At 33.5% G+C, this 12,283-nt stretch overlaps 1 protein-coding gene across 2 annotated transcripts in view; it reads left to right on the top strand.

The window, feature by feature from the left end:
• CLTC (clathrin heavy chain) overlaps positions 1–12,283 on the top strand; it is a 75,544-nt gene that overhangs the window by 33,563 nt on the left and 29,698 nt on the right. For both annotated transcript variants that reach the window (XM_051994130.1, XM_051994131.1), the window contains exons 8-11: positions 1,080–1,280; positions 5,417–5,569; positions 10,948–11,070; positions 11,546–11,683. In XM_051994130.1, the coding sequence (XP_051850090.1) occupies positions 1,080–1,280; positions 5,417–5,569; positions 10,948–11,070; positions 11,546–11,683 (615 nt within the window). The remainder of the gene's footprint in view (positions 1–1,079; positions 1,281–5,416; positions 5,570–10,947; positions 11,071–11,545; positions 11,684–12,283) is intronic.

Genomic DNA, 12,283 nt, shown 5'->3' with positions numbered 1-12,283 from the left:
ATTACTTTTAATCCAGAAAGAGTTTGATTTATGCCTAAAATATTATGAATTTCTAGAATTTAAGAAAACCAGAGCAATATCTGTTCACAGTTGAAGATGACTACTGATAATCTTCACCTGGAAGAAAATTCACTTTGTTCTAGTTATATGTCATCAGTTTGACTAATTAAATAAAATTTTTAGAAATTAAGAGATTTGGAGAGGATCTAATCTAATCCCTTCATTTTTTTCTCTATAAAAATGTTTCTTTAATTAAAAAAAAATCTTTCTCACTTCCCATCCTTCTGAAGTTAGAAAAACATGACTATGGTATAATCATGTTTGGAAACTGTAGATATACAGTTCTATATCTGTAGCCTACCACTTCTCTCCTGAGAGGTGGAATAAACACTTAGGTCTATAATTCCTCTAAAATTATGAAAGTTGATGGTATTGATTAGAACTCTAAAGTCTATTGTTATTTTCCTTTACTGAGGTATAAATTGTTCTAGTTCTTGTTTACATGGCTGTGTTCTATCCATTCATAGATATCTTAAGGTTTTTGTTTCTTTTTTTTTTTTTACTTCTTCATATTAATCTTTTTTTTTAAAACAATATAATAATACTGGATTGTATTCTTATTCTACAGTCCTTCCTTTTCATTGTTTCTCCAATTAATAACAAGTCACTTTTTTCTTTTTCTTTTCTTAATTTTTTTTTTTTTTGTGCTACTTTATAGAGGAGGAAAATCAAGTCTTAATAAGATTGAATCTAAACAAATTGTTTCTGTGTTGGTATTTATCCTGTCATGATTTACTCAGGTTCATGTGCTTTAAATTTAAATAATGTACTTTTGTACACATTGGTACCTACACAGTAGATCATCTATCTTGATGCTTTATGAATATATTTAATGTTTAAGCATACTAGAATCAGAACATTAATTAATTTTGTCAGTTCATAATCCTGAATATGCCTATAAGAGTGAGTGGTACTTGTCACAGACTTATGTTAATACTTGTAGCATATTCTTAGAGTTGTTTAAGCAAAGAACTTGTAAAAGGAAAAAATAATTTTGTTCCAAATTGTCTTTCTTAAAGGGAATTTTACGTACTCCAGACACCATTCGTCGGTTCCAGAGTGTTCCAGCACAACCAGGTCAGACATCACCTCTACTCCAGTACTTTGGAATCCTTTTAGATCAAGGCCAACTGAATAAATATGAATCCTTAGAACTCTGTAGGCCTGTGCTTCAACAGGGGCGCAAACAGCTGCTAGAGAAATGGTTAAAAGAAGATAAGGTAAGAGTTAACATATATTAGTTTAACTAAATTAAATGCTTATGCTAATAGATTGCACCCAAAATGAGTACCTAATATATTTCTAGAAAACACAGAAGCACACAGTGCATGGAATGCTTAGAATTATTATCAAAGTAACTAATACATGTGACCAGCTCATGGAATTTGAAATCTTACTGAGTTCTTGCACTATTCCACTGGAGAAGAATGGTCTTTACTTCCAGGAAAAATACGTAGGATGGTAGAAATCCTAGGGCAGTTTAGAATCAGATCTGTGGGCAGAGCAATATATACTGCCCATTTTTAGAGAATCTAAAACCTTATCTTAACATTCACGGAAATTTCATCCTTATATATTTGTTGTAGTTTTTTTTCCTTATTAAAACTGAGATGTAAACATAAAGCTGATCATCTCTTACCATTTAAGTTTGCTAATAAAATGGGAAGGCTAATGGATATGGATATTATTGAAAATAAAGTTGTCATAGAACTATAGAAGCAAGGTATCACTAATCCATCATTCTTTCCATTAGTCCTTCAATACTAATTACTGCCAGCAGTCAAGTCATACTTCTAATAGTGAGAAGTATATTGTAGTATCACACCAGGAGCTCTTTGGAAGAATCACTCTTGATAATAATACAGGCTACAGTAGTTTGCTATTATACTATAGATTTTTATTCAATCATTTTGAAAGAACTAAAGTGGGGTTTGTTTTTGTGTTTTTTTTTTAACCTTTTATTTTCAAAACATATGTATGGATAATTTTTCAACATTGATCCTTCCAAAACCATAGTTCCACATTTTTCTCTTCTTTCGCCCACTCCCCCCCTAGATTGCAAGCAGTCCAATATATGTTAAACTTGTGCAGTTTTTCTATATATATTTCTACAATTATTGTACTGCACAAGAAAAATCGGATCAAAAAGGAAAAAAATGAGAACGAAAACAAAATAGAAGCAAAAGGAATGATACTATATTGTGATCCACACTTGGTTCCCACAGTCTTCTCTCTGGATATAGATGGTTCTCTTCATCACAAGACCATTGGAACTAACCTGAATCATGTCATTATTAAAAAGAGTCATGTCCATCAGAATTGATCATTGTCTAATCTTGTTGTTGCCATGTACAATGATGATCTGGTTCTGCTCACTTCACTTAGCATCAGAGAACTGAAGTTTAACTGAGTCAGTAGAATGCTTATAGTAAGAAGTATGGAAACTATTCTGCGTAACATTCTAGGCAAACTTTCCTAGCTCTTATTCAAAAGTGTGTGAAAATTTATTGCCTTTTTATTATAAAACATAAGGTAGAGATAGCATACAAATTTATTGATAACATTTTAAATTTTCTTATATGTTGAGAATTTGTTCTTGAGGCAATTTTCCTTCAAACCTGGTCACTTGATCCACTACTGTTTTCTCAACTATTAATCATAATGGTTATTTATTTTGCTATATAAACAAGATCTTATAGAAAATAGATAACTTTTGTTTTCCAGGCCAAAGAAGTCTTCATTAGTTGACAACTAAAACATGAGGATTTTTTCCCCTAGTTTCAAATACTTTAGTCATAGGACAAATCTATTAATGCAGTACATGTACAAAAGGAGTAAGTCCATATATTTTTCTGTCGCAAATGGGTTCCTTTTCCATTTTTGTCCTATTTTTGAAGATGCAGGTCCCTTTAAAAAAAAATCAGTTTCTTGTACAGACCAGTCTAGTTTTGAATAAGCAGGTTGTTATATTTAATTTTCAGAACAGCTATTTTTAAAATTGGAAAATACATCAAAGAAACACTTTTTTCTTTCAAATATCATCCATAGTAAATGATCAAAGGATATGAACAGATAATTCTCAGATGAAGCAATTAAAACCATTTCTAGTAATATGAAAAGGTCACTATTGGATCAGAGAAATACAGATTAAAACAACTCTGAGATACCACTACATGCCTCTCAAATTGGCTAAAATGACAGGAAAAGATAATGACAAATGTTGAGAGGATTTGGGAAAACTGGGACACTAATACATTGTTGGTGGAATTGTGAATGGATCCAGCCATTCTGCAGAGCAGTTTGGAACTATACTCAAAAAGTTGTCGAACTGTGCATACCCTTTGATCCAGCAGTGTCTCTACTGGGCTTATAATCCCAAAGAGATTTTAAAGGCGGGAAAGAGACCTGTATGTTTGTGGCAGCCCTTTTTGTAGTGTCTAGAAACTGGAAACTTAGTTGATGCCCATCATTTAGAGAATGGCTGAATAAGTTATGGTATATGAATGTTATGGAATAATATTATTCTATAAGAAACGATCGGGACAGCTAGGTGTTGCAGTGGATAGAGCACCAGCCCTGAAGTCAGGAGGACCTGAGTTAAAATCTGGCTTTAGACACTTAACACTTCCTGGCTGTGTGATCTTGGGCAAGTCACTTAACCCCAACTGCCTCAGCCAAAAAAAAAAAAAAAAAGGAAAGAAAAAAAAGAAACAATCAGCAGGATAATTTTGGAGAGGCCTGGAGAGAGACTTCTATAAACTGATGCTGAGTGAAATGAGCAGAAGCAAGAGATCATTATACATGGAAACAACAATATTATACGATGATCAATTTTGATGGACATGGCTCTCTTCAGTAATGAAATGATTGAGACTAGTTTCAAAGATCTTGTGATGAGAGCTATCTGTACCCAGAAAGAGGACTGTGGGAACTGAATGTAGATCACAATATAACATTTTATTTTCTTATTCATTTTCTTTCCTTTTTGATCAGATTTTTCTTGTGCAGCAAGATAATTGTATAAATGTTTACATATATTGGATTTAACGTATTTTAACATGTATAGCATATTGGATTGCTTGCCATCTAGGGGAGGGAGTAGAGGGAAGGAGGGGAAAATTTGGAACACAAGACTATGCAAGTGTCAGTGTTGAAAAATTATCCATGCATTATGTTTTGAAAACAAAAAACTTTTAATTTGAAAAAAAAAAAAAAGAAAAGAAATGTAAAGAGAAGGCGAAAAAAACAAATATAATCCATAGTTTATTGCATAGGATATTCAACTCTTTCAGAATAAGTATTTGAGAACTTGGCACTAATTTTGTGAGCTTATTAAGGATTTTTAAATGACTGTAAATATATAAATTTCAGGAAGAAATTTTTGTTCTAAGAGTACTTTACCTGATTTAAATACTAATTTCTTTTTAGCTCAAATTCTCTTCAAAGTAAAAGTACTTTGGCACGGAAAGGCCAGTGTTTTGTAATACATCTTACATTATACTTCTTCACACCTTGCATAAATAATTGTTTTAAGCATGCAGTGTATTTAGATAGCATAAAGTGGAGCTACACACATTTTAGACTAATACTAGACCTACATCTAGATTTAAAATTGTGTTTTGACAATCCATGGTGTTTTCACAGTAATATTTTTAACATTAGTTTCTACTATATAGCATTAATTACATAAGGAAATGTGTATCTAAACATATTAATCCATTTGTAAGATTCTAGTTTCTCAGTTAATTGTTTCGAAAGCTCTTCATATACATGTTTAGTTTTGCTTCCCATTGGATTGTATTATCTGCAAAGATTCATTCAGAGCTGTTTGGTAAATATGATTCATAATCATTTCAGCCATATCAATTATTGCTACTTAGAGTCATTGATATATCTACTACTGAATAAGACTTTTTATTCTTAGCAGTTCTGTAGGTAGACTTATTTATATGATGCAAGTAATACTTTTGATGTCTTTTAACTTATGGATTCATATGCTTTATATCCAGTGCAGTATGTCAGCTTAGATACACTAATTTATGTTAACTAATAATGATTAACTGCAATTGTGACAGTTCAGTATTTGGTGATTAAAATTTATCCTTTATTGTACATATCATCATATGATAGCTGTATGTGTACTATGAGTTGGATTGAATTTGCTGTGATTCACTCTTGACTTGATTAGAATTTTTATTGAAATAATTAGATGTTTATGTCGGAATTGTATTTTAAAACATTTTAAAATTTTGTGCTTTCCTTGAAAAAAGATTTTATCCCACAGTTTAGAAAACCGTTCTGAGATTCAGATCAATTGAGCTTTTCTCTCTCTTTTTTTCCCCCTTCTCTTGGACAGCTGGAGTGTTCAGAAGAATTGGGTGATCTGGTAAAGTCTGTGGACCCTACATTGGCACTTAGTGTGTACCTAAGGGCCAATGTTCCAAATAAAGTTATCCAGTGCTTTGCAGAAACAGGCCAAGTACAGAAGATTGTACTGTATGCCAAAAAAGTAAGTTCAATGAAATTCAATTCATTCCATTTGTCATAGATTCATATAATTTTCATTCACTGAAAATAAAGTGACATGTGTTGAATTAACTTTAACAAAATGAGATTACAGTTTTCTGAAAGTTTTAAAATATCTTTAATTCACTTTATGATGATACCTTAAAACTTAAAAAAAAAATTACTTTCTACCATGAAATAGAAAGTAGGATATTAACATTTTATGTAAGATATTAAGGCTAATTGACAAGGTCAATGCTGCACAGCTGAGAAGTTATTTGAACATGGGACTGTTGTTTTTTTTTCCACTTGACTGAAGGAAGTACAGTGGGCATTCTTTTTTTTTTTAAATAATTTTTTTATTTTTTAAAAAACTTTTTATTGACAGAACCCATGCCAGGGTAATTTTTTATAGCATTATCCCTTGTACTCACTTCTGTTCCGATTTTTCCCTTCCCCAGATGGCAAGCAGTCCTTTATATGTTAAATAGGTTACAGTATTTCCTAGATACAATATATGTGTGCAGAACTGAATAGTTCTCTTGTTGCACAGGGAGAATTGGATTCAGAAGGTATAATTAACCCAAGAAGAAAAACAGAAATGCAAATAGTTCACATTCGTTTCTCAGTGTTCTTTCTTTGGGTGTAGCTGCTTCTGTCCATCATTTATCAATTGAAACTCAGTTAGGTCTCTTTGTCAAAGAAATCCACTTCCATCAGAATACATCCTCAAACAGTATCGTTGTTGAGGTATATAATGATCTCCTGGTTCTGCTCATTTCACTTAGCATCAGTTCATGTAAGTCTCGCCAGTCCTCTCTGTATTCATCCTGCTAGTTATTTCTTACAGAACAATAATATTCCATAACATTCATATACCACAATTTACAGTGGACGTTCTTAGGTTGGAATGAAGACCCAGAGAAATGCTGTAAGCTATATCTAGCTCCTCTGACTTATATTAATGCTGATCAAGTGAAAATGAATTGGGCTGAAGTTTGCTTTATAAAAGATTTCCTATAGTTTATCTCTCAGACTTGTGGAGGAGAAAGAAATTTGTGACCAAAGATGAACTAGAGACCATTACTGATCACAAAATAGAAAATTTTGATTACATCAAATTAAAAAGCCTTTGTACAAACAAAACTAATGTAAACAAGATTAGAAGGGAAGCAACAAACTGGGAAAACATCTTCACAGTTAAAGGTTCTGATAAAGGCCTCATTTCCAAATTATATAGAGAACTGACTCAAATTAATAAGAAATCAAGCCATTCTCCAATTGATAAATGGTCAAAGGATATGAACAGACAATTTTCAGATGATAAAATTGAAACTATTAGCACTCATATGAAAGAGTGTTCCAAATCACTATTGATCAGAGCAATACAAATTAAGACAACTCTGAGATACCACTACACACCTGTCAGATTGGCTAAGATGACAGGAAAAAATAATGATGAATGTTGGAGGGGTGCAGGGAAACTGGGACACTGATGCATTGTTGGTGGAGTTGTGAATGAATCCAACCATTCTGGAGAGCAATCTGGAATTATGCCCCAAAAAGTTATCAAATTGTGCGTACCCTTTGATCCAGCAGTGTTTCTATTGGGCTAAGATCCCAAAGAAATACTAAAGAAGGGAAAAGGACCTGTATGTGCCAAAATATTTGTAACAGCTCTGTTTGTAGTGGCTAGAAACTGGAAAATGAATGGATGCCCATCAATTGGAGAATGGCTGGGTAAATTGTGGTATATGAATGTTATGGAATATTATTGTTCTGTAAGAAATGACCAGCAGGATGAATCCAGAGAGGACTGGCAAGACTTACATGAACTGATGCTGAGTGAAATGAGCAGAACCAGGAGATCATTATACACTTCGACAACGATATTGTATGAGGAGGTATTCTGATGGAAGTGGATTTCTTTGACAAAGAGACCTAACTCAGTTTCAATTGATAAATGATGGACAGAAGCAGCTACACCCAAAGAAAGAACACCGGGAAACAAATGTGAACTATCTGCATTTTTGTTTTTCTTCCCGGGTTATTTTTACCTTCTGAATCCAATTCTCCCTGTGCAACAAGAGAACTGTTCAGTTCTGCAAACATATATTGTATCTAGGATATCCTGCAACATATCTAACATATATAGGACTGCTTGCCATTTAGGAGAGGGGGTGGAGGGAGGGAGGGGGAAAATCGGAACAGAAATGAGTGCAAGGGATAATGTTGTAAAAAAAATTACCCTGGCATAGATTCTGTCAGTATAAAGTTATTATTAAATAAAATTAAAAAAAATAAAAGATTTCCTAAGAAAAATCAATATTTACAGAATTTTAGAAAACTTAAATTTTTACTTAAGCATTTCAGTAGTTATGTGGATGACTGGCTACAATTTGTACTTCTTAATTTATCAAAGTAAATCAACTAAAGGCTTTTATGTGGAAGAAGAATCTTGATGTGCCAGTGTTTATTGGCTTAATTTGTGTGTTTTAGACTTTTTCAATAATTTGCAATTAAAATTTCTTTGTTTCTTGCTTTCTTTTTTTTTTTTTTTTCTTTTGGTTAACATTGTAAGTTATTTTTGATGTACTTTTTTCTTTAAATTTTGAGTTCCAAGTTTTCTCTCTCCCATATTCTCCCTACATTTACTGAGAAAGCAAACAATATATCAGTTATGTATGTAAAATCATGCACAACATTTCAGTATTAGCCATATTTTAAAAAAAGACAAGAAAAATAAAGTGAGAAAATTATACTTTGCCCTCAGTGTTCATTATGCTCTCTCGAGCTAGATAGCATTTTTTTTTTTCATCATTATCAGGTTTGTTGGATCGTTATGTTACTCATCATCGCTAAGTGTTTCACAGTTGATCATCATTATGACCTGACTCCTTAATGTGTACAATGATCTTCTGATTGTTATTTCTCTTTGCATCAGTTCATATAGTTCTTTCCATGTTTTTCTTAAACCAACTCCTTTGTCATTTCTTATAGCACAATCTATCAGTCATATGAGACAAGTTTTTTTCTTCTGATTGTTATTTCTCTTTGCATCAGTTCATATAGTTCTTTCCATGTTTTTCTTAAACCAACCCCTTTGTCATTTCTTATAGCACAATCTATCAGTCATATGAGACAACTTTTTTTTTTATATGAGACAACTTATTCAAGCATTCTCCAATTAATAAACATTCCCCCATTTGCAATTCTTTACCACTACAAATAGAGCTGCTTTAAATATTTTTGTACACATAGGTTCTTTTTCTTTTTCTTTGATCTCTTTGGGATTGCATACCTAGTAGTGGTATTACTCAGTAAAAGGGTTTGCACAGTTTTTTAACCCTTTGGGCATAATCACAAATGGTACTCCAGAATAGTTGGACCAGTTGACTACTCCATCAGTACTTAATTAGTATACCTCTTTTTCCCTCATCTGCTCCAGAATTTCTCTGTTAGGTATAAGGTGGTATCCCATAGTTGTTTTAATTTACTTTTCTCTCATAAAGATTTAGATTATTTTTTCATGGTTTCCTCTAAAATCTATGTCTTTTGACTATCAATTGAGGAATGGCCCTTAATTTTATAAATTTGACTCACTTCTATACTTTGTTCTTATTTCTTATATATGGATTATCAGAGAAATCTGCTATAGAAATAGGTCTCATTTTGCTTTTACTTTGTGTTCTGAGATCATGATTGCTACTCTTGCCCCTTTTTTTTATTCAACCTGAAGCATTTTAGATTCTGTTCCCTTCATTCTTCTAACTTCTTTCTATTTAAAGTGGTGTCTCTCGTAATAGAGTCTGTTTTCTAATCCCTTCTGCTATTTTCTATTTTATGGGTGAGCTTATCTCATTCATTAATGATCACTAACAGCATATTTCCCTTCATCTCATTTTCTTGTTGTTCTATCTCTTATCCTAACCCTCTTCAAAAGTCTGTGTTGTTTGCCTCTCTTAATCCATCCTTCTTTTTTTATCATTCCCCCATTTTCTTTCTCTTATCACCTCCCTCATAGTGTTCTATTGGGAAAGTCACATTTCTATCTACTTAGGGATGTGGGGGAGGTAGTCTTTGAACCATTCTGATAAGAGAGTCAAGCATTATCTCTCTTCCCTTTCTCCCTTTTTCCCCTCCATATTGAAAGCTCTTGTGTGTCTTTTATGTGTGAAAAGTTTCTCCATCCTACTTCTCTCCATCAAGAGTTCTTTTCTTGAATGGATTTTTGTGCTCTTTATACTGTTTGGCCAATTCTATTTTTTAAGGCGATATTTTCTGAAACATTTCTTTGTACTTCTCTTACCACGTTGTTAATTATTCTTTTTATAATTTTCTTGCGTAATTTTCATTTCATTTCTCAGTTTTTCCTCTACCACTATTAATCTCTTTTTTATCAACTCTTCTAGGAATTCTAGTGTAGTCTGGGTCCAATAAGCATTTTTTTTTTTTTTTGTAGCTATTTTCACATTGTAGTCCGAGTTTGTCTTGGTCTTCTGTGCCATCCAAGTCATAGCTTTTTAAGATTAAATCCTCTCCTTCTTTCCCCCTTCCTTTCTACTTCCTCCTCTTCTTTCCCTCTTTCTTGCCTTCCATCCTTTCTTCTGATTTGCTTATTTTTCTAGTCTTAACTTTGAACTTTACATTAAAATTGGACTCTGCTCGCTTGTGGATAGGTAGACACTGTCCCAAGCTTCAGGCTTTTTTGTAGTTTGTAGAACTATTTTCAAGCTAGTTCAGAAAGTCTGTAAGTTTTTGATACTTGCAAGGTGATAATAATTCTGGGAAAGATATGGTCACTATTTTTCTGGACTTCACATTTGTATTTACCCTTGTCCACTGCAGCCATAAGCATTTCTCTGCTTTGGAAAGTGTGACCCCTGCTCCCTTGTGACTGACAACCAGTGCTCCTTCATATCCTGGAATCATGACTTAATACTGTATATGTGGCAGGTACCACCAATTGTACCCAGTGCCAGCAGAGAGCTCCTTGTAATTTCTTTGTGACCAGTTTTCTGACCCCCTTGCCATTTTTCAACTGAGAAGTCTTCAAGCTGCTGCTATAGTTGCTTTTTCTCTGCTGCCTCTGGACTCTGAATAGGCCTCCACCACGGTTTCACATTTTTATGATCACCTCTTAGATTTTTTTTAGGCCAGAAAAATGTTTTGCCTTGCAAAGAAAGAGCCTTTGTTGGCTCTTCCACTCCAGAATTTGATTGAAGGTGTTATTTTAAAATTATTTGGAGGGGAATGTTAGTACAATTCAGCAGGTGGGTAACCCTAATCTACCATTTTGGCTCTTCCTGCAGTGTTTTTATTATATAGTTTGTCTTGAAAACAACCCTTTCTTTGGCCTCTATTTTTGAATTGTTTTTGTAGGTTGGTTATACTCCAGACTGGATCTTTCTATTGAGAAATGTAATGAGGATCAGCCCAGATCAAGGTCAACAGTTTGCTCAAATGTTGGTTCAAGATGAAGAACCACTTGCTGATATAACACAGGTAAATATGTTCAGATGTTTGCTTGTTTCTAGACTTTGATTTTTTTTTCCCCTGGGGCAATTGGGGTTAAGTTACTTGCTGAGGGTGACACAGCTAGGATGTGTTGGTGTCTGAGGTCAGATTTGAACTCGGGTCCTTTTGACTTCAGGGCTGGTGCTCTATCCACTGCACCACCCAACTGCCCTCTAACTCAGGACATCTTAAACTTTTTCCTGTTCACTACCCCTTTTTGCATGACCCCAGGTATATGGATATACAAATCAAACATTTACTGCTAATCATGATTTCTTGATCCCTAGATTCAGTTTAAACACTGCACATGAGTTTGTGCATCACCATTTATGCAGTTGAGGTTTAAATGACCTCTAAATCTTATTCTTCTTTTTAAAAATGGCTCTTCTTTTTATGAGACCCGATTTATTATTCTCATGTTTATATATAGCAGTATCTCAAGTTCTTTTTTTCTCTTTCACAGATTGTTGACGTGTTTATGGAATACAATTTAATCCAGCAGTGTACTGCATTTTTACTCGATGCCCTGAAAAATAATCGCCCGTCTGAGGGTCCCTTGCAAACAAGGCTGCTTGAGATGAACCTTATGCATGCTCCTCAAGTATGTTGTTATTGTTGTGGTAGTTGAGTAGAGAAGCGGATAATGCAAACAATATTGTGTAAATAGAAATAGTAAAATTTGGAAGAAGGCAATGTATGGACTGAGAGGTAGGAATGAAGGATCACACTAAAGTTATAGCCCTAATAAAGGGGGGAGAATATTGGTACCCTTCTCAGGATTACAGGAGGAGGGAGTTAGAGTAGGAAGATGAAATCTTTTTATACATATTGAATTTAAGGTGTCCATGGAATGTGCACTTGGTGATTTGGGGACTAGATATTGATATAGATTTGGGAGTGAGAGAAATGATTCATTTTTTCATATATTAATAACTTAATTATTGATTAGGGCAAAGGTTTTTTCTCTTTTTACTTCCTCATTCAGAAAATAACCAAAGTGGGAAATCTTAAGCAAAAATTTAACAAAATTAAGATCTAATTGAAGACTACAAAGAAATTCTAAGTTTATGTGAATGAGTGGGTTCCTGCTCATTGTGGGAAAATATGAAATCTTTAGTTAGACTAAGTAATATAGAAATTGATAAATTTCTTTGACTAAGATTTGGGTGCCCAGTGTCAGTACCCCAAGACCCTCGCTGGA

The sequence above is a fragment of the Antechinus flavipes genome, chromosome 4 (genome assembly GCF_016432865.1).
Source record: "Antechinus flavipes isolate AdamAnt ecotype Samford, QLD, Australia chromosome 4, AdamAnt_v2, whole genome shotgun sequence".
In the NCBI taxonomy this organism is placed as follows: Eukaryota; Metazoa; Chordata; class Mammalia; order Dasyuromorphia; family Dasyuridae; genus Antechinus; species Antechinus flavipes.
Note: the sequence above shows the minus strand (reverse complement) of the source record. Positions and strands in the feature narration are given on the sequence as shown.